The sequence below is a fragment of the Peromyscus eremicus genome, chromosome 10 (genome assembly GCF_949786415.1).
Source record: "Peromyscus eremicus chromosome 10, PerEre_H2_v1, whole genome shotgun sequence".
In the NCBI taxonomy this organism is placed as follows: domain Eukaryota; kingdom Metazoa; phylum Chordata; class Mammalia; order Rodentia; family Cricetidae; genus Peromyscus; species Peromyscus eremicus.
The window spans coordinates 20,756,357-20,779,500 of record NC_081426.1 but is presented as its reverse complement, the minus strand read 5'-3'; the positions used below and the strand labels follow the sequence as shown (position 1 = coordinate 20,779,500).

The following is a 23,144-nucleotide window of genomic DNA, read 5'->3' as shown; positions in this document are numbered from 1 at the left end:
GAGAACAGTCTTGGGCCAGAAAAGAGTAGATTTGTTTTTCTAGTCATTTGTGGTCTATTCCCTTTCTGTTGATCTAGGAAACCTCTGACAAATGTTCATTTACCTCCCCACACTCTCACTCTCATAACCATGTACACACAGTTTCCAGGAACAAATAATAATTTTTATGTGTACTTTAAAGTCTCAAGGCATACCTTCCATATTTACAGATTTACTGTCTTGGTGTAATTGACACTTCCAGCTGACATGCCAAGGAGCTTAGCTCTCTATTTGCTCATCACATACCCCTCATCTAACGTTTCCTACCATGCTATCAATTAACCCATAGTAGTGCCTGTTCCCACATGCCCACAAAGGCCTCTCAATGCTTCTTAGGGCCAAATAAGTGCTTGGACAAAGGCCCTCATACCTGCCAGGATTTCTTTGGAGAATGAGATTGGATCCTATCTTTGAGGACACAACAAATGTGATGCTACCATTAATAATAATAAGCTCCCTTTATCAGGCCCTTCCATACACACAACTTTATGAGAGGTCACTCATATGTAACATTGTTTGGAGATGGGAGGGTGTTCCACAATGCACAGGTGCAGGCATTGCTGCTGAGAGTCAAAGCCACTTCAGTTCACTGGTACTTTCTGTCTCACTTGCTGACAGTGAATCCCAGAAGCCTTTGGTGAAGCAGGCTTGGCTATGTCAACATCACCCATGCCGGAATCCCAGTCACTTCATACAAGAAGTCAGTGGCCTCAAGGGGTCACCTCTAAGTGACAGCTCTAAGTAGAAAGGGGAGTGGGGAACCTCCAAAAGACTCACCCTGTCTCCTGTTCCTCAGTGTCTTCTTTGGTAGTGTGCTGAGTAGGTCACCACAGGCAGAGCACATCGGGAAATGTGAAGTTGTGATCTCTTGGCCTCAAAGCAGCTGTAGAGCAGCAGGACTCCAGAGAACAAAATTAAGAAGCAGTGACCACTGGGCTCCTTGACCCAGTCCGGGAACTCAAAATTCAGGATGTAGATGACCTGCAGAGGGAGGAGAATCCCTCTGATGTTTCCCACCTGTGGACAGAGGGGCTACCTGCTAAGTTATTATGGTCAGTCAGAAAGTACTCAATTGTATAACTAATATCGCAGGTACTGTTCTAGCTTCATTTCACACATGAACGATCAAGACAGAAAAGAATCCCAGTTTTGGAGTTTACATTGTGGGGGGTATGCAAAGAAGGAACAAGGTGGGCAGTGTGCAGGTGGCCTGAGCACAAGTAGGTTTCAGAGGACACTTTCGCAGGTCTAATTGGCAGCCCTGAACTTCTCTCACTGGTAGACTCCAGGAAGCCTTTCATCTCTCCAGGCTTCCATTTGCTCATGCGCCACCCCAGGGTGCTAGGAACACTGTGATGGATGGAGCATGCCTGTGCATCACATAAAAACACTGTTTTATTTTGAGCCTCCTTTCAAACTTCCACCTTAGTCATTGAGAAGACACTAAGAAATATTTTGAAAGTGATTCAGATTCTAACCATTTGTTGCTGGTTTATAGTTTAACAATACTGCTATAATTTAATGTGCTCTGCAAAACACAGTTACATCTACTCCAACACAGAATTTTTATAGAGTATAAAAAAAACCAAGGCTTTGAAGTTCAAGAGAGAAGAAAATCAAGACACAAAGTTGTCACTGCTCAAGAGACGCTTGTGAGAGTGGAAATGGTATTGATTATTCCATTTTTTTTTTCTTTTGCTACCCTGTAAGACTCTGATACCCTCTGAAGCAAATGGCTTGCTCAACTCCCTGTTGGATGTCATTTCCAGCCTCAGCTCCATCCTTGCCAGAGCCCAGCATGCCCTTGAACACCTCTCTGAATTTCTTCACACATTTAAAATCACCGCCTTGCTAGACATGCCAGACTTCCAACAGGTGTGTTTGATCCTCACATGAGGGGAAATGTTGTAGTTTGTTTTCTTTGTGTTTGTTTCTTTTTCCTTTTTTTCTCCTCCAGCCTGTAATTTTATAGGACCACAGTGTAGATGGACAAGGACACTTCTTAATGGCTCTGGAGCTAATAGCACAATAGTAGGGCGTGGCATTACCCTAAAATGGAGAAGTGCTATTGATCTGCATGACCACCAACAAGGAAGCTGAGATGGTTCAGGCTTTGTCTATGAAGTAAAAATCTTCTAAGTCAATTATTAGCATAGATGAGATTTCAAGGGCCTGTTTAACTTAATTCTGAGAGCAAATTGCTTTCAAGAACCTTAGAACATTTATTTACATATAAATAATTGGCTTACAAATTACAGATCATTTTCTCCTAATGCAAACACAGACTTGAATTAGGTTAGTGGTTTGATATTAATTTTTGCTTGAATTCCTTCTGCCTGGGATAAAATCAACCAGGGTAAGGAGAGTTGGAGGTACAGGAAGGGCCAGATAATGATGTACCCAGAAACCTTGCCAACAGTATGTCCACGTACTCATCAGTTGATGGCTAGTTTGGGCAGGTGTCGAGAATCAGTATTAACTTAGCAGTGTGAACACATGCTAAGACTATAAGTTTATTTGAAGTCATGATATTATTTGATGGATTAATTTATTAATGGACAAACAAGGAGGTGTGTGAATGTGAGAGCTTATGACTGTGTGAATGTGTGTGTGTGATCTGAGTATATATGTGAATGTCTGAGTATAAGTGTAAATGTATGTGAGTGTGTGTGAATCTGAGTGTGAGAGAATGCATGCATGCATGAATGTGTGTGAATGTGAGTGTGTTTGAGTGTATATGATTGTGAGTGTGCATGCATGAACGTGTTTGTGTGAATGTATTTTAGTGTATGTAAATGTATGTGAATTTAAGTGTGAATATGTGAGTATACAAATGTGTGAGTGTGAGCATGTATTTGTGTGAATGTGAGTGTTTTAGTGTGTGTAAATGTATGTGAATGTGTTTGTGAATGCATGAATGTAAGTGTGAATGTGTGAGTATATGAATGTGGGTGTGAGTGTGTTTGAGTGTGTATGAATGTGAATGTCTGAATGTGTGTGAGTGTGTATGAAAGTGTGTGTGTGTGTGTGTGTGTGTGTGTGTGTGTGTGTGTGTGTGTGTATGTGTGCGATTTTCTTCTGCAAAATACATTTACCAGAAAAAAAAAATCACTGTAGTGGTTTCAGTGGTTTCCCAAGAACAGACCAGATTTAGGCAGAGTCGATTCTTTCACTTGTATATTCCGTCAAAGACAGAACTACACTTCCAGAAGTCTGAGAAAACAGTTTAAAACCACTTGTAATTGCTTTTCTTATGCTCAGGTGTCACAGAAAGACCAAGCCAGAAGTTCGTCTTTTGCCTCTTTCCAGTCTGTGATGAAGCTTCTCTGTAAGGACCAGCAGTCGTTCCTTGGCACCTCTAACATGTTCGTTAATTTACCCAGAGTTAACGAACTCTTGGAGGATGACAAAGAGAAGTTCAACATTCCTCATGACTCGAGTAAGACAAGAGCCACGTGTGCTTGTGTAGGCTGGCTTGGACGGCAATAACTGGGCCTGCTTGGTAAAAGTGTTCTTTCTGGGCTGACCTCTGGGGCACATGCTGGCACCGAGTTTTCTTCATTTTCACAGGTCACCGAGTGCCGGCATGACAGTTCCCTGTAGACTTTCCCAGGGCCCATGGGAAAGTCACAGGCTAATCCTCTCTCTTGTATCTCCAAGAAACTGAGTCTAAAATATCTGACCCACCTGAAACCCCAGTCTCTTTGGTACCCTAGGATAAGCAATGTTGATTACAGCATTAGGGATCATTTGGCAGTAAGCCAGTGTATTCCACAACTGATGAATAATTTGTATAGCTGTCAAATGTTTGGGCAGTTTGATAGTGAAGACATATATTAGGGTTATTTAATTTTAATGAATTTGTTTCTTCTTTCTCTAATATTCCTTTCTCTTTGTTTTTCATTTGGGAATCTTAACCGATTATCTCTTTTTCATTTGTATACCCTCTAATTAATACATCCATCTATCCATCTATCCATCCATCCATCTATCCATCCATCCATCCATCCATCCATCCATCCATCCATCCATCCATCCATCTATCCATCTATCCATGCATCCCCCCATCCATCATCTCATCCATTCATCTCCCCAGTCAGTTGATTAACACTGAGGACCAATCTTTGTTGATCCTTTTCTGCATTTTTTTTTCTAAATGGTTGTCACAGAAACCATTAGACAGCACCACCAGCTTTATTTTCTAGAGGTCATGTCAGAAGCTCAGAGATTACTAAACTACTTACCCAGGTTTGCTCAGCTCACAATCACTGATGATTCTAGGGATCAAGTTTCTTGTACTATGCATATCATGATTACTCCTAAGATAAGAACTATTCCCATCTCAGTTAAGCTTGTAATTTAAAGAGCAAGTTGTTAAACATAGAATAGCCTCCCTAGTCAATGCTTCAAGGATTAGCATGTAGTATATGGTTCTCTTATATTTTAGAGGGGTAATTTTTATCAATTTCATTATATTTGTGATAAAAGGATTTTTTTTCTGTTCATGAGATTTTGGAAAGATGAAATTAACACAATGATCAAAATAGTACTTCTCATACCCATGTGAATCATGGCAAGATAACACTTCCCTGTCAAGGCTCACTTTTTGGGTATAAGAACTGGTTATACTGATGTAATTATAATTATTAATAAATGTTATACTTAATTACCAATCATTACAGTGATGAATTATCTATAGATTTAGAAAACTTACATAGACTTGTTATTGAAATAAATTAGCTTCACAATAAGAGCCACCATCAGGAATTGTTGGAGTCAACATCATATGATTTAATGTACTAAAAGTATTGTGATAGTTTTGTATGGAATATCAGAGAATCCAGGAGCAACTTGTCAAGGTGACTACATTTAAAAAGGTCTTTTCTATTCTCAATACTGTGATTATTGAAGTAAGATTTTTTTCTTGATTAAAACCATGTTAAAAAATAATCCCCAATCTCATTGTAAAGTGTCTGTGCCATCTCTATGACAGACAACATCTGGAAGGTGGTATCTTGATGTTCTAGGGGACAGGGACTGCTAAGTCAGGAACGTGAAAATATTGCTGGCTTACTCCAGTTCAGAGTTCTGTCATGAAAATATATCAGAGTCAGCCGGGCGGTGGTGGCGCACGCCTTCAATCCCAGCACTCGGGAGGCAGAGCCAGGCGGATCTCTGTGAGTTCAAGGCTAGCCTGGGCTACCAAGTGAGTTCCAGGAAAGGTGCAAAGCTACACAGAGAAACCTTGTCTCGAAAAACGGAAAAAAAGAAAAAGAAAATATATCAGAGTCATTTCATTGTGAATTAAAACATAGGTAGATGTATATGTCAGTTCCAACATTAAGTGGATATTTTGTACCGACCTAGATCACCTAATACTTGCTTCCCTCTTTTATTGTGGCAGCACCATTTTGTCTGAAGCTTTATCAGGAAATTCTACAGTCTCCAAATGGTGCACTGGTATGGTCTTTCCTAAAACCTGTATTACATGGAAAAATACTGTATACACCAAGCTCTCCAGCGATCACTGAGGTCATTCAAAAGGTAAGATTCTTATAGGCCATACAACACACTGTACTAGGAAGGAATATTTACACATATAATGGATTTTTATGTGCATTGGGTTGCATACAATTTTCTTATGTTGATTCCAGTTCATTTTGTCCCAACATTAACTTGTCACTCTTGCTGCTAACTGTGGAGTTGCTGAGCGCTTTGCTTAGAGGATGCTCTGGAGGCTGGGAGGGTTACTTTGAATCATGAATGCAGTGAACTCACTTTAATATCAAAATTTGAGGACAATTACAAATAGGACAGTTTCAGGTCAGGTAAGGGGACACAGTTCCAGAACAAAATATTGGTAATAGATTTAATCCATCTTACTTGATGTATCTGATACTGAAGAGAGAGTTCAGAGGTACACATGCAAACTGACCTCCTAAATTATTTTGGTGGTGATGTCTTTCAAATAGACCGTGAGGTTTTATGTGACCCTGTGGAGAGTAAGGTGAGATGAAAAGGTCACAAGAATCCCTGAGAAGGAGTTTCCATATTGTGTAGTTTTGCTCACTTACCTTTTAATATATTGTTTAGCTTCTCTTGTATCTAGTTACTAGAAAACCTCATATGAATACTTGCATTAAAAATGGTGTTCTCCTGGGGACTTTATTTTGTTCCTTTTTAAACTGTGGTGCTGTATTTTCCTGGGGGTCTTTTCTTGTCTCCAGGTGGGTTGTCAGCCTGCAGGCCCCTTGAAGGGTCACTTTTCCAAGGACACAGGAACAATTTGATCTTATTCTCCAATACAGAAAACGTTGTTCCATGAATGACAAACTCCAAGCTTCAAATACTTGTAGTAACTTAAAAGTGCTGTGTGGTCATAGGATCAGTGAGTTATTTTTGTTTCAGTGCGCTTTCAAGAGAACTAGGTTTTGTCCTCTTGTGAGTGCTGTGGGACGTCACAGCAAGTCTCCCGGGCACCTGCCACCTGGCACTTAGCCTAGTGACTGCCCAGCCCTCAGTATGCCCTCTGTTGTATTTATAAACTTAGGTTTTTTTAACTTTTAAATGTCCTTTAGGAGGGTTTTTGCCGAAAGTCTAAGTTGCTACAAAGGAATGCTAGCTATCTAGAGACTTGATCACGTCCTCTAGGAGCTGTTTCGTCTGTCTGAAGTCTGTTTGAAGCTCTGTTCTGGGCTGTCATTCCAGTATCACACTTGGAAGAGATGCTCACACCAGCACTAGAGCCAAAGCCCATGCCGGGCAATGCCCTCTGTGTATGAAACTTACTAAGGTCTCCTTGCATAGTTTAGAAATTTCAGAGAAAATGTCTCTATCTCAGCTCTATTAAGAAAGAGGTTATGGATTTTATAGTGCTGTATGTGAATGTCATTCTTAACATATTTATATCATATTACCTACTGTGTTGTGTTTTTCAATGATGGCATCCTCTTCAGAAGTGTGGAAGAGAAAGCAAACTGCTGAGGAAATGAATGTGAAATGCAGCCAGTGATGCCGAGGCCCAGACCCCTGGACATAGGGTTGGGGAGGGGACACACCTGACATCAATGTTCTGAGAATAAGGGTTTCAGAAGAACCAGGCAAGATCTCAGTGGTTCTTGCTTGGCCCCTGGTTGGGTTTTAGAGGTAGTAATAAAAGTGGATGTCTGCTCTGCTTGTTTACATGACTGCAGACTGTACTCTGTCTTGTTCGGTCTAGTTAATGTTACTGGAGACCATGCACTGTCTTACGTTTGCACTCATAAAGCTGACTTAATGTCATTGTCTCTTGGATGAATTATTCTTGCAGTCAACCATGGGCATTTAGTTTTATGAAAATTGGTTCTGGTATTTAAACACACAGATGTATGTCTCACACAGAAGCGAGATACTTACTGCAATGCCATCTATGCTGCTGGAGTGATCAGAGCTGTAAATGGAAGCCATTCTTCCCATCACTGTATTTCAGCCAGTGATGGATTGTGCACTTGGTGGTGGTCTTCTACGGTTATAATGGAGATGAAAAATTCCTACTGCCCTTTGGTGACATAGCTGTCATCAAGTCATTACACAATGCATTACTCATGTGTTTGTGATGATGCTGGTGCATTGTATAAAACAGAGCACAGGGAATTATATACAGTGTACTATACTTGATACTGATAAACAATCATTTTAGAGTATCTTCTACTTATGGAAATGCTTTACTGTAAAACAGTAGGCCATGTTCTGGCTGCAGCAGTCCCCCACATCTTGCGCTAGCTATGTCTTTTGATTGATCTGTATCATTTAGTTCGTATCAGTGCATTCTAAGCTATATGCACAGTGTGCCTGAGGATGACAGTGTTCAGAGTGGATCCTGGCCACTGATGGATACCTGTGGGGTGCTGCTTAGTCTTAGTTCTTTATTATTTCTTATTAGGCGGGAACATAGGAAAATATCATTTTTATAAGAAAAAATATTAATGCAAGTGGATAATTTTCTATTGTTCAATTCGTGAGTCTGAGGTTGACACCAAGAATCATGATGTCTTAGCCAGGAAATATGTGCCTATTAGGAAAGGTTTAAGCACATGTTTGACAAATTATGTGTGGCCCCAGGCTCACTGTTTAAGAGGACTCTTTCCCTCCATCTGAAAAATGAGACCTAAGATGCCCAGCACATGTATCACTCAAATCCTTTGACCAAGTCAGGACAGGGCACAGTCACATTCCCCCATGTCTTCAGCAGAACTGTCAGGGTGTAAAGGGGGAAAGTGGGAACCTGTGCAGAATTAGTAGATTACACTGAAATATGATGGTTTTTGTTTCAAGGCCAGCTGGAGGAGAAGGAGGCGGTGCTGCTCAGACTGCTTTCTTAATTAAAATGTTTCCCTAGAATTGAGCCAAGTGTTCTCTTCTCTTTGGTCACAAAAGACCTCCTGGGCCAGAGAACCAAAAATGTCTTTTTCATTCTGACAGTCATTTACTCTGAGGTCACAGAAGCAGATAGTAGATCTGCCTATTTCTGTGGGCCTGCTGGTCTGTGACTGAGCAGATTTCTGCAGACCAAGGACAGCTTGTAGCAGAGAACAAGGGGGCTGATGGGTGATGGCCCATTTCCAGATCTCCTTGCAGCCCAGGAACTTTCTATATTAGGATCTGTGCTGAGAACATGAGCCAAAGAATGAAAACCATATGGATCCCTGACTACTGGACCCATCTGGTGACTGTGGTCACTTTATGACTATAGTGCAGAGCCCTACCTTATAAAAGACTTCAAAGGATCAGTGTCCTGAATCAACCTACCCCATCTGATTCCTGTGGCTTTGCACCCCTGTCACCTTCTAAAATGATTAAAGTGAGTTAAAAACTTTATCTTCTAGGTATACTTTAGTGATCTTGATGTAGTGAATTTTGTTACATTTTCTTTTTAGTTAATACCATTTTCTGAGCACAGTGTCAATTTTGTTATTATCCAGATTAATAGAAAGAGATGAATAAGGTACAAAAGCAGGCCAAGTTTAATATGGATTATTACTACTATAAAATCATAGGAGTAAGAGGGGATTGGTCAGTGAGAGAAAGAGAACACTGGAGAATGTAGTAATGGCAAACACTCCGAGAAGCACCTATCCTTAGGGCTGGAACAGAACATACCTTTGTGGAAGTAGCCCCTCTTGTTCGACTTGAGTTCCAAACTGCATTGGAGGGAGCACAGCTGGATGGTAGAAAAAATCCAGTGATGTGCCTGAGCATCTGCACTCTGGAATAACAGAAGTATGCAAGTTTAACACTGTGCCAATGGCCAAAGGAGAAAGATTACAGTGTCCATCCTCATCACTGAGAACAGGAGCAATAGAGTAAATTGAGAGTCATCAAGATGCTAACTTGGCCTAGTGCCTAAGGTATGACACTTTGCGCAGCCTTGGTGCAGGGGGTAGGGGCTTGGGCCTGCATCAATTGAATGTACCAGGCTCTGCTGAGGTACCATGCATGGGAGGCCTTGACTTGGAGGAGGTGGGAGTAGGGGGAGGGTTGGGGGGAAGGCAGGGGGTGGGAAGAGGAAGGAGAAGAATCTGTGGTTAGTATGTAAAATGAATAGAAAATTTCTTAATAATAAAAAAGACGCTAACTTGATGACTGGCACAATCAGTTATAAGTTGTTTCTTTAGAGAAATGAGACTCTTGAGTTCCTATAACGCTCATCGGTTCTCAAGTATAATTTTTAATCAAGTACAAATTTGAACAGAAATGGAAGAAGAGATGAAGGTTTAACCATCTCTCCTTCCAAGAGCCCTCACTGGCTGGGACCCTTGTCTGGGCCTCAGATCTACAACTGGGATCAGCAGTTGTGATTTTCAGTTCCAAGATGAAGAAGCTAAGTTTTAGGGTTAACTTTGCCAAGGTCTCTCATCAGGGAGTAGAGGCGACACTCCAACTCAGCTCTGTTTGATTTAATGGTCAGTGTTTTATCCAGTACTTGTCTGCTACATTTCAATGTTTCAATGTTTTCTCTTCATGAATTCACATGTAAATGCATTTCAGTTTCTACTTTCAGTGTAACTGGTGATGGGGTGGAGAGCAGTCCGAGAGACAGCTGATGAGGATGTGGCTTCCTGTGCACAGATTAGCTTCAAGCTTTGGAGTTGGGATGTCAGTCTGTGATGGGGAGAAGCTGATCTTCCATCTCATCTTCCTACCGATTGTGTGAGAATAAGAGAGAATGGCAAATGGAGCGTGTTATAGTTCTCATACTTACGGAATTCTAGCATGAATCATTTTATTGTCTCAGATGTAAAATTACGGTTCATTGAGTACTTATTTTTAAAAGATTTGAGCATGAGCATGGACACTCCCAAATGCTTTCTTGCCTATGTGTCACAAAAACCAAGCAAAATTTGGCTCATTTTATTAATTCAAAATAGTAAAGGTTAGGGAAGTCCACATTTCCAAGAGTATTGGCTATTAAATGAAAATCCATAACTCAAAGTGAAGTTTGGGGTCTGCACTCCTAGGGTTCTTTCTATTGGCCATATCTTTGATGCTAAGCATCAAACAGTAAGGATCCTGTACATGCAATCTACACTTCACCAGTTGGAGTATTGGTTAGTTATTTAAGGACATAGACTGCATTTGGTATAGGTTTGTGTAACATCAGATGTGACCTTCCACTTACCCTTAGAACCCTAGCTGTCTTTAGAAACTTATCACTTGGAGGAAGAGGATGAATTATATAGGTTAAAGGTAAACAGAAGTCATTGCTGTTCTTAATGTTTAGTAATTATGAAGCTGGGCAAATAAAGGATGAATAGATATGAAATGCTTGGCTTGGATACTTATGAAAGTTGGAATATGTCAGATAGCAGACATTACTCAGGACTGGGAAGATCCAGCAGGTGCTGCAGGGACTGTTCACATGTTCAGAACAGTGTTTGAAGGGAACTCATGAGATCCCTAGGCAGGTTGAGGTTGTCCCCCTGGGAGCCGTGTGGAAGGAATGGAATTCACAGGAATCTGGTTTCTGCTTGTGGGCATCTCACCAGTGATTTGAGAGCAAGTATTAAGTGGTTCAGCCTGGAGCTGGGTTTCAGGTGGGTGAAAATGTTCAACATGGAGTCATTTATTGAAACTCAGCAGTGTTGCTCAGGGTAAAAGTAATTGCATTTTATGAATAGACTTGTTGGGCACGAACCCCTGTAAAGCATCAGGTCTCAAAGGAAGCCTGAAGGTCTAAGGGTATGCTTGTTCTGTGAGACTAGAAAATACACAAGCCATTTGAGATGATTTGACAGTGCTCCTTTGTAGATCTTAGATGTATGTGGACACCCATCATTTTACCTTTAGATCCAACTCTACTAGTTAATGTTCATGGCTATGAAATAGGAGCATGAAACCAACTAACCAACAGCTGTGTAACCCACTGTGAGAGATAGATTTACTGTTCTGTCCACTATACAAATAAGCCACCTCCATCAGGTAGAGGATTGACTCAATGTTTTTTACCAGTTAGTAGCTGAACCAGGACTCAAACTCATGACCTTGGAATCAACAACCTTCTCAGAGTTTTCTGGTCATCTGGTCCCCATTGAAGGAAAGCATATCAAGTCATGCCCTCTGTCTGGGAAGGTCAAAGTCCAGGCCTGTTTTGTTGGTGGGACTACTGACATTCCTCCTGTCAGGGACCCCACAAGCCTCACAGCCTGCAGGGAGTCGGACCATGAGAGGGGAAGAATGAAACTTGGTTCAACACTGTTTTTGTAGGCACTGGGTCAAAACTTCCAGAGTTTGAGCCTATGGTTTATTTTCCTTATACATTTAAGCACAGTAAAATGTTGGAAAAAGGTTTCCATGCTGTGAATATCATTCTGTATGCTGTGAATGTGTTGCTCTGATTTGGTTGATAAATATAATGCTGATTGGCTAGTAGCCAGGTGGGAAGTATAGTATAGGTGGGACAAGCAGAGAGAATTCTGGGAACAGGAAGGCTGAGTCAGGAGATGCTGCCAGCCGCCGCCATGAGAAGCAAGATGTAAAGATACCGATAAGCCATGAGCCACGTGGCAAGGTATAGATTTATAGAAATGGGTTAATTTAAGATGTAAGATCTAGCTAGCAAGAAGCCTGAGCCATTAGGCCATACAGTTTGTAATTAATATAAACCTCTGTGTGTAGCTGGAGAGTTTTCTTTCCAGGTCCCACCAAACCCCGGCAGTCCCTTAGCCCACTTATAAAATAAACACACAGATGCTTATATTATTTAAACTGCTTGGCCATTAGCTCAGACCTATCATTGTCTAGCTCTTACTCTTATATTTAGCCCATTATTATTAAGCTATACTTTGCCACATGGCTCGTGGCTTACTGGTACCTTACATTTTCCTTGTCCTGGTGGCAGCTGTAGGCAGTCTTCCCCTTCCCTTCCTGTTCCCTTAATTCTCCTCTCTGTTAGTCCTGCCTATACTTCCTGTCTGGCTATTGGCCAATCAGTGTTTTATTTATTAACACATTTGCCATACAGAACATCCCACAGCATCTGTGTGTTTATTTGGGTCTGAGCAGCTGTGGGCCCAGGCAGGACTGGAGAAAACTTCAGCTACATTTTCATGTGACAATTATCACAACAAAGCTTTAGGCATAGCTACCTAGAAACTACCTAGCAAAGTAGCATAGCACCTGTGACCTTTACAATAAGAATGAGTTCTATTGGCTGATAAACAGAGCTCAGGGCAAGGCCTAAGAAGGAAGGATCTGTAATAAGTATAGGGATAGATTCTATTGGCAGAGGATGTAAATTACATGGGACCACTTTCATAAGATGGGTTCTATTCACTGAGAGACTAAATGCAGTATAAGGGCCTAAAAATGCCTAGGATACTGGTGGATTCAGGAAAGCTGGCTCTATAAAATAGCAAAAAGATCATCAGGTTGTCAGGCAACATTCACTCCAGCCTTCTGGGCAACCAGGCATCAGTCATCTCCTTCTATTGAAGAAAATAGGCCTGCATGATTGACAATTGTGGTTACTCCAATGCTTTATTTAAGCTGAGCCTCCTACATCCTTCTACCATAGACCCTTCCAGATCTGTTCCATCATTTGTTTGTGTGTCCACCTGTCTATCTTTTCCTCCATCCATCTAGGCATGCAGCCATCTGTCCAACATGGATAAGATATTGGCTTTTGCTAGTAGGGAGTGGGCTGAGTAGAATCTTGGGGATGCTCCTTTTTTGGCAGTGAAGGGAGAAAGCTACTTTCATTTACTGTGAATAACTCCAGTTTTATATTATTAAAATTCCTCTCTCCTTGGAATGGTAAGAGAAGCTGACTGAGGAGGAGACATAAGTAGGAAAATATTAGATATAGCAAATAAAAATTTAAGCTCACAGTTGATATATTATGCTATGACCCAGTCACCTTGTAATTTTCCATCTATATTAAAAGAATAAATACAAGAAAAATAGGCTGCCATGTCAACGCAACTGAAGCAGTGGACTTATTTCATTCCCTTGCAGGGAGCTCTTGCCTGCCTTTCCCTTTCTATCTTCTTCTCTCTCTCCCCTGTTGCTGGAGAATTTCTCTCCAGCTCCCACCACCAAGTCCCGCCAGTCTCAGAGCCCACTTATAAAATAAACATACAGACTCTTACATTATTTAAACTGCTTGGCCATTAGCTCAGGCCTGTTATTGTCTAGCTCTTACTCTTATATTTAGCCCATTTCTATTAATCTTTACTTTGCCACATGGCTCATGGCTTACTGGTACCTTACATCTTCCTTGTCCTGATGGCGGCTGGCAGTGTCCCCCTCTCCGCCTTCCACTTCCCAGAATTCTTTTCCTTGTCCCGCCTATACTTCCTGCCTAGCCAATGGCCAATCAGTGATTTATTTACTGACCAATCAGCAACACACTTGACATACAGACCATCCCACAGCACTTCCCCTTTTCTTTTCTTAAAAAGGAAGGTTTTAACTTTAACATAGTAAAATTACATATAACAAAACAATTATCAAGCAAGAATTACAGATACAATATTAAAGAAGAGATCCTATCTATCTTATATTTGTGAGTTTAAGGTTTTATATCTAACTTATCTTTTATTATAACTAAGGAAAATTGTAAGTATCTAGTCTTTAACCACATCAAAGACCTCAGAAGGATATACTACTACCTGAGAAATGGAGAAGGATATAAGCAACTTTTAGGAGTCTTGTAGGGTAGACAGAGACAGCTGGCAGCCTGGACAGTCATTCAAAGTTCTCTTGTAAAGTTGGGGCATCTGTCTTCAGCCCACAGGCCTAGAGTCTCTTATTCACTTTTCTCTGTGTCCTGTAGAATGTCTGGCAGTTTTCTCTGCAAAGCAGGAACCTGAAGGACCATTTTGTCAAGCAAAGTTCAGTGGTCACCTTTCTATGGGTCCTGCATGTCCAGTTGATCAAGCAGTCCAGGCAAAAACAGTTTCTTGCCCAAATGGCTATTTTTGTCAAGGTGAAGATAAACTCCATATGGAGTGTCTTCGATGCCCATCCTCCTCTCTGAAGTAAATCGGTGCTGTCAGGAGCAGACATGTCTCACTGTCCAAAAAGTCTAAACTTTTAAAACATTTTAAATGCCATATTCTGTAGGTCTTTGAAGTGTTTGAAGACTACCTATCTATCTGAAATATATCTATGTATACCTAGAAGACTTAACTAACATGGCTACAAATATTATCATAGATGACTAACTATTAATCTATTTTTTAATTATCCATTACAATTTTAAATGAGTTACATAAACATAATACCTCAAACAAGAATAGAAATATATATACAGTATAACAAAATTAAGTTTAAATTTGTATCAATAAACTAAAATCTATAGCAATGTAAAACATTTTAAACAAGTTGTTACTCTTTAAAAGTAGGTTCATTAATCTATCCTTTCATCCTATCATATCTAAACTATCCCCTTTTTTTCTTTAGAAAGAGATTGTATTTATAATCAACCTGATTTAAATAAAAATATTGTTTTTTCTCTGTCCCACACCAGAGGGCTCTTCTGATTTGGGACACAAGAATCTCTTAACCATTTTTTTTTTTGAGCAATATGTCTGGGTTTAGAGGGGGAGTGAGCCAATACCATCTCTAAAGCCAGCTTGGTATATTTGGGAATTTGGGCGTAGCTTCTCTTACTACTTCCTGCTGGAGGGGGGCGCTGTATCTTCTGGAGACAGAAAGAAAATTTTAGGATCATGGAGTAGTCCGTGAGGCTGTATATCTGAGCCAGTTGACTTGAAACCATTCTGGATGTTGAATCATCTGGGCCATGGTGTCATTGGAGACCTTTCAGGGGGTCTTGGCTGGTCAAACCTGATGTATCTTAATCTGGAACAAATCCATAGTCTCTGGCTTTCTGTGGAAACAAGAGCAGAGACTCTTTTCCAAAGCAACATATCCTTATATCCAAATTTTGAAGTCAAGGTACCTTTAAAATATACATTTTGGCATAACTCAACAGCTTTTACAATCAAATGTTTTTCTGTAGTTACGAATATCAAAGAGAACATAATCCAGATTCTCTGTGTGGTAGTCATCTTTACGTGGCTTATTTTTTATACTACCTTTACTGTCTCTTTAAATACTTTATTTTTTAAAACTATGTATTTGTTTCTATAACTCTATATATCACTTTTTTTGTCTCTTTCAAGCCTACGTATCTTTTACATACATTGTAAACTATTACATCTGAATCTGTCTTATTGTGAATCTCTTGCCTTAAACTGCAGCAGCTGTGGCTGCTGGCTCCGCCCACCTCAGCTTCCCAACATGGCTACGTTTACCGCCAGCTCTGGGAGCTATCGTGGGTCTATGCTTTTATCCAAGCAGCGTGTAGCCCAGAAACTTCTTTTTTTTTGTTTTGTACTAGCAAAGGCTAAATCCACCACATAGCTTAATGTGTTACTTGCAGAGGCCTCATTCCTACCATACTGCAGGTCGAGAGTGCACACTAGGAACCCGCCAGTAGCTCAAACCGGCAGCTGCCGCTCATTTGAGAGAGACAATTAGGAAGCTGTTTTTAGTTCCGTTTTAGAATCTTTTTTCTAAGTTTTTAGGTGGAAACTCTTGCCACCACGTTGGACGCCATTTGTTGCTGGAGAATTTCTCTCCAGCTCCCACCACCAAGTCCCGCCAGTCTCAGAGCCCACTTATAAAATAAACATACAGACTCTTACATTATTTAAACTGCTTGGCCATTAGCTCAGGCCTGTTATTGTCTAGCTCTTACTCTTATATTTAGCCCATTTCTATTAATCTTTACTTTGCCACATGGCTCATGGCTTACTGGTACCTTACATCTTCCTTGTCCTGATGGCGGCTGGCAGTGTCCCCCTCTCCGCCTTCCACTTCCCAGAATTCTTTTCCTTGTCCCGCCTATACTTCCTGCCTAGCCAATGGCCAATCAGTGATTTATTTACTGACCAATCAGCAACACACTTGACATACAGACCATCCCACAGCACTTCCCCTTTTCGGCCTGAGCTAATGGCCAAGCAGTGATTTATTTACTGACCAATCAGCAACACACTTGACATACAGACCATCCCACAGCACTCCCCCCTCCCTTTCCCCCCTCCCTCTCTCCTTCTGTTATAGTCCTTTGTCAGTAGGCAATTTCAATTGGGCTTCTGAATCTTTTTAAACATCAACCTTTGTCTTTGAGCTCCCTGTGTGTTTACATGTACTGTCAGGAGTAACAAGAGGGTCCCATGCCCCTTTACTGAATTCCCCAGATCCTGACATTGCTGGGATTCACTGTTTTACCAAGTTGTCCTGGTTTCCCTTCTACCTGTGTATGTTTCTACCTATGAGTATTTAGTTTGGAAAGTCATCACTGTGTAAGTTCATGTAGCGACCTCAGGTCAGAAATATAGTGAGCCCATCACTGCAAGGTCTCTGTTATTGTCCTTTTATACCTATCCATATCATGTCCAACCTACTCTTCTCTAAGCCCCTAGCCTGAAGACCCCTGATCTGTATTGCATTTTGTTACTTCTAAATTGTTAAAGAGATACAATAATGTAGTATGTAAGTACTAGGGATTGACTTATTTTTATTTAGCACAATTCCCTAAAATTTTATGTGTAGTAATTCATTCTTTTTATTACTAATATTCCCTGGTAACATATGGGCCACAGCCTTCTGTTCTTTGTTTCCTTTAAACACTGTTGATCAACTTGAGTGACAGCTAAATTATTCCTTGTGTTTGGCTGTCATGTTTTTTTTTGTTTCTTTTTCTTGCATTCCCATAGCTTATTTAACCTTTTGTAGAATTTTCTATTTTAAAAACATTGATTTTTAGGGTTCTATTCTTGGAAAAGAATCTATTTATCATGTTTTTTGGGTGTACTGCTTTGTACAGTGTTCTCAGTGGTTATGTGAGTTAAAACTCACATCTAGGCCACGCTACACTAGTGTTGATATTGCACCACTCTGAGTCCTATTGGAAGCTCATTTTCTTAGGACATCCTACCCTCCAATATTTATTCTCTGTATTATGACTGTAAGAGTGTGCACAGAATTTGGAACATGCTGTTATTTCACTTTGGTTAATGGATGCTGTATCTTAGCATGTGCTTTTTTCCTTCTTTTTTCTTTTTTTTTTGGTTTTTCAAGACAGGGTTTCTCTGTGTAGCTTTGGTGCCTTTCCTGGATCTCACTCTGTAGACCAGGCTGGCCTTGAACTCACAGAGATCAGCCTGCCTCTGCTTCCCAAGTGTTGGGATTAAAGGCATGCACCACCACCACCTGGCTAGCATGCACTTTTTCATCCTTAGTATACTGCCTTTTTATCCTCAGGGTCCCAGGCTCACTAGTAGCTGTGGCTTCTTGCCACTCTGCCTCACAAGAGAGGGTCAGACTACATATTGACATCCTGGAGAAAGGTTGAAGTTTAATTTCAAGCACAGTTGCTGTGGAACACATAGAATTTTTCTTCATTGTTGAGTTGAAAAAAATCATGTCCAGCCATCACAAGTATGGGGCCATACTGGAGCATGGGCAACCTACCGGTGTCTATGACCCCAAAGAAGAATGACTATTTCTCCTCTAGACATCACCAATTGCCAGTGCTTCCTAAGTCAGTGTTGGGGCCTTATGAACACCTCACTCATCTTTGACAGAGTACACAGACAACTACTCTGCTAAGCTGCCTGCTGATGCTCTGAGTTTGTGTGTGCAGCAGCTCTGTTCTGTCCAGTAGACAGCACTTCAGAGCACTCCTTCCCATTCTTTAGCTTTTACATCCTCTATTCTCTCTCTCGGGATATTTCCTGTGCCTTGGGGGAGGGCAGGGTATTGATATCGTTCCATTTAGGGAGGAGCACTCAGAGACATTCTCAGCACTTCTACCAGATATGACTTTATAGTAACCACTCTGAGGAGCTTTGCTGACCGAGGCTGTGAGTACCTCAAATCTCTGTGTATAAACACAAACATTTAGAAGTCAGTTTCATAGCATGGACGTTTAGCAAAATAACAATAGTGCCTATCACCTTCATGTCCATGGGCTTTGGACCAGATTTACTGTACCAGACATGAACTCCCTCCTGTGGAGTGGGCCTCAAATCTGATCAGAAATCATTTAGCTAACTCCATAATAGCAATGTCAGTATTACAGCAGTGGGCACATTTTGCCTGGCAGATTGGGATTGCAACATGCACAGTCCAGCAATGGGGGTATTGATATATTTGATTCCCCCAGCAGCCTGTACAGGAACTTTTGACATGGGAACCTAACAGTAGGGTTGATGCTTCTTATTAGAAATTGATTTCTCTATGTCCTGCAACCAAACTCATGTTTGTGCCATGGTCTCACTGCACCTGGAGCTTATTGATTTGGCTACTCTGACTGACCAGCATGCCCCAGTGATACTCGTGTCTCTGCTCCAAAAGTGCTGGGATTTCAGGTGCATGTCCCCATACTCAGTTGTTGACATGAGTTCTGGGGATCAAAACTCAGGTCCTTATGCTTGTGAGGCAAGGATTTTTCTAACCAAGCATTTTTCTGGTCCCTGTTTTATTATTATTATATATCTATTTTTAACTCATAACATTTGAAGGCCATGCTCTTGATGATAGAGGAATTGGTCACTGATTTCAAATCTTTACCATCAATACAACTAATATGTGTTTTGTGGATGAGGACTCCCTACAGCTTCTTTAACAAAGACTGTTGGGGTCCAGCCCTTTGATAACCTTTTCCCAGAGTCTGTGGAAGAATCTACAACCAACTGATAATCTAATCTTAGACAATATTAAATGAATCTATGTACATGAAACTCTTTAGTCTGTACACTTTATTCTTCTGAGTCAGTTCTCTCTCTACACGGCTTCTATTCTGCTCTCTTACTTGGCTCCTTTCTTACCTGATTTCTCTCTACATTTTTCTGCTGTTCTCTCTTAATGGAATTTTCCCAAGGGTCTGCCCTGAGAAAATCCCTCCCAGGGTCCTAGGGAAGACACTACATCTGGCGTGGGGTTATCTGAGAGAAAAGCATCTATATACACCATGCTCTTTCATCCATCTACTTTGTTTATCTAAGTCAAAATTCTGTCTATACAGCTTCAGTTCCATCCTCGCATTCAGCTCCTCTCTGTACCTACTTTTCCTGTCTTTTCATAGTCCTAACTAAGCTTCTATGCTTTTGACCTCATCTTCACCCTCTGTTCCTTCATTCACCATCTTTCCTTCCTTGCTCCTTACCCCTGGCTCTGAGAAACTCTGCCTTCTTCTCTTCTCCTTGGACATGCAGCTCTGTCTACCATCTTCAGGAACTGCCTTCTCCTTTATCTCCTGGCCACTGGACTCTGCTCTGCCCAACAATCCTGCCCCATCCTTCACTCCACCTCAATATGGAAAAACCTCCTTTGTTCTGAGTCAATTGCTCTGGAATTCTGTTTTCCCTGTCTGGGGAAGGGCAGTCTGTATATTTGCATAAGAAACAAAGCTATGTATCTACAGCCCGCTTGTCTCCTAGGCCATGCAGGGGTATTACCTAGTGGATCAGCAGTAGGTCTGAGAAGCTAAACTGTTGGCCAAATGGCCTAGTAGTATATGGGTGCACAAGAATTTCATAGCAGATGACAGCTGATATATATTGACAAGCTAAATAACACCAAATATTCCTTGATAAATGGCTTCCTCTTGAAGGATACTTTGGTCAGTCAAGGTATAGCTTATTATATACAGCTGAATCTTTATAATATATTCTTGCAGCTCACTGTATTCTCTAAATCTTATCTCAATTTTCCCATCTAGTTCTTCCCCATCTTGTTCTTCCTTATCTTCCACCTCATTCTTATAGTTCTCCAATATAGTGCTCTCCAAGTCTTGAAGTTTACAGTTATATACCCAAGCAATAACAATGCTCTGGCTAAGGCAAGGTCATCAGGCTTGAATTCCCTCAGGGTCAGAAGGAGGGGTGATAAAATCCACACAAAGAGCTATCATAACAATCCAAAAGAGAAGTGGCTAATGGGGAATTAATCAACTGAGGACTAAATTTGGTTAATATATCTAAGAAAGGGAATATATGTGCTCAAACTATATTCTTAGAAGTGGTTAGTTAAAATGTTAAGAGCCTATAATTCACTAAGTCATGGGTGAAAATAAGACTTCCTTATTTTCCTATGGCCTGAACTCTATCTTGGCTGTGCTGTTTTCTGGCAGGGTGGGGCAAGTGCTTAGTAGTTAGGCAACCTGAGTCACAGCTTAACGTACCTGGTGTGTAAAAGCCCGTTAGTTCTGAGTAATTATTAAAGGGAGATCTAGAACTAGAGATAACACGTAGAAGAAAGAAGGTTAAGCTTAATTAGCACATCTTCCAGGCCTTCTCAAACAGATAGTCTAGATGCTTAAGACTGTTCTTAGAACGTCTGGGAAGTATCTCAGATAAGAGACTTTCGTCTGGAGAAAGTCTTGGCCAGATGTTACTAATAACAATGATTACAGAAAAGCCTAAAATTAGGGGTCTGGATGTGTGACTGCTTTTAGCACAGTTGGGAGGTGTTATCCAAATACTTTAACTGTAAAGGGGAAATTGTGTCCAATGAATGATCAAAGATACTGTTCTAGGAATGGAAAAGCTACAATAGCACATGAGGAATTCATAGCAGGAAATGGCTAATATTCAAAAGCCAGTATCACCAAGACTCCTTAAGTCTTGGCTTTATCCTCTGGAAAAGCCCTTGGCTTCTTCCAGATACAGCTTTGTCACAGTCAGCTGAATTCCTACTTCATGTTTCTGTGGCCCACAGCACTTCTTGGTAATTTTTCATTTTAATTTTAACATATATCTTATTAAAACATAAAAACAAACATCATACATCAGTATGTGTTATAAAGAACTTTTTCATTTGATAGCTTTGCTGATGTTATTATATACAATTTTTTCTGAATTTTAAGATTATTTTATACTTATCAAGATGTCATTGTTAGTTTCAGTTATCAATTTGACACAACCCAGAGTCACCCAGAAAGAGGGAACCTCAGCTGAGGAATTGCCTAGATCAGATTGGCCTATGGCCTTGTCTGTGGAGCACTTTCTTAATTGCTGATTGATATAAGAGGGCCCTGCCCACTGGGGATGGTGCCATTCCTATAGAGATGGACCTGAACTGTGTAAGAAAGGTAACTGAGCAAGCTAGAGAGAGTAAGACAGTAAGTGTTTGTCTGTGATCTCTACTCTAGTTTTTGCCCAGGCTTCCCTCAAAGATGAACTGGAACCTGTAAGCCAAATAAACCTTTTTCTCCCCAAGTAGCTTTTGGCTATGGTGTTAATCGCAGCAATAGAAAGCAAACTGGAATTCAATATTTATGATGCATTCAATGATTTAGGTGAATACTAATAATTCAACAATATTAAATAACTGAGAATTGGACTTCCCAGAAATTTACACACTGTTATTTATGCAGAGAAATCTCTCATTCTTCTGTTGTGGTAAATCATTTATGTTTTACATTTGTCTTGACTAATCTCTTCATTCTTTTTTTCCTTAGATATTCCATATTATGTTCTTAAATATTTAAAATTATTTATTTGTTGAAATTATAATCATATCATTTCCTACCTTCTGTTTCCTCCCTCCAACCCCTCTCATATACTGCCACACCCCACCTTGCTTTCTCTCAAATTAGAAAAGTCTTTTAGTACACTGTAAAGGCCAGTGAACTGGGGAGAAGCAATAATATCACTCGGCTTTCTTATTATTTTATTATTGTGTTAAATGCATGATTAACTTTTACTTTTCAGTTTAGCAACAAATACATATGGATCTGAACTTTGACTATACCCAATACATTTTGATAACTAGTAGCATTCTAATTTCCTATGAAGTAATTTATGCAACACATTTTTAAAACTTAAGGAAATAGGACTAATGATAATGTTTTAAATTTCAAAATTATTTCCATGAACTTTTGATAAAAATTATTAATACATATCTAAATAATTTGTTCTTTGAAATGGATTTGTAATAAATCCTTAGGCTTTTGGAAGGTCAGGGTATACATATGTAAGATAAGTTAGGATATCTTTATTAATTGAATCTGATTTTACTTTCTATCTACATCTATGTATATTCACACACTCATTTGGATTTATATGCATCTTCAGGTATTCCCTATGTCAAAGTTAAGAGTTTTTATAATCCACTAAATTATTTGCATTCATAATATATTCACCCTCTTCATGCCTGTGTTTTTTTTTTTAATAGCATGCTGAGTATTTGGTATGCACTTCATCTACTGCCTAAGTATCAATATATTAATTTAGCTTAGTGCTTACAACACTCTCTGCCCATACTTTTCCTGAATACTGAAATTAAATGTTTGAGGCTTCCTCTGTTAGCTGTAGTGAATGTTCTTTATTTCCCATGCTGCCAAGAGTGGTTCCCAGTGACCCTTGGGAGAAATGACAAGACTCTTAAACTCTCCTTCCTTGTTGCTGTTTTGATATTATGGAAGACCATGTTCAGTATCAGGTATAATTGTTGCAACTGTCATCATTTTGGATACAACTTTCCATTTATTTAAGTTATTTCCCAAGATAGATTCTTTTTATCCTGAGAGAAAAAAGGTATGAACATTT

General features: G+C 40.2%; 1 protein-coding gene across 1 annotated transcript in view; it reads left to right on the top strand.

Annotated features, from left to right (window-relative positions):
- The window catches only part of Abca13 (ATP binding cassette subfamily A member 13), a 422,866-nt gene that overhangs the window by 119,702 nt on the left and 280,020 nt on the right, over positions 1 to 23,144 (top strand). Inside the window, exons 25-27 of the mRNA XM_059275000.1 lie at positions 1,750 to 1,914; positions 3,301 to 3,478; positions 5,444 to 5,583. Of these exons, the coding sequence (XP_059130983.1) occupies positions 1,750 to 1,914; positions 3,301 to 3,478; positions 5,444 to 5,583 (483 nt within the window). The remainder of the gene's footprint in view (positions 1 to 1,749; positions 1,915 to 3,300; positions 3,479 to 5,443; positions 5,584 to 23,144) is intronic.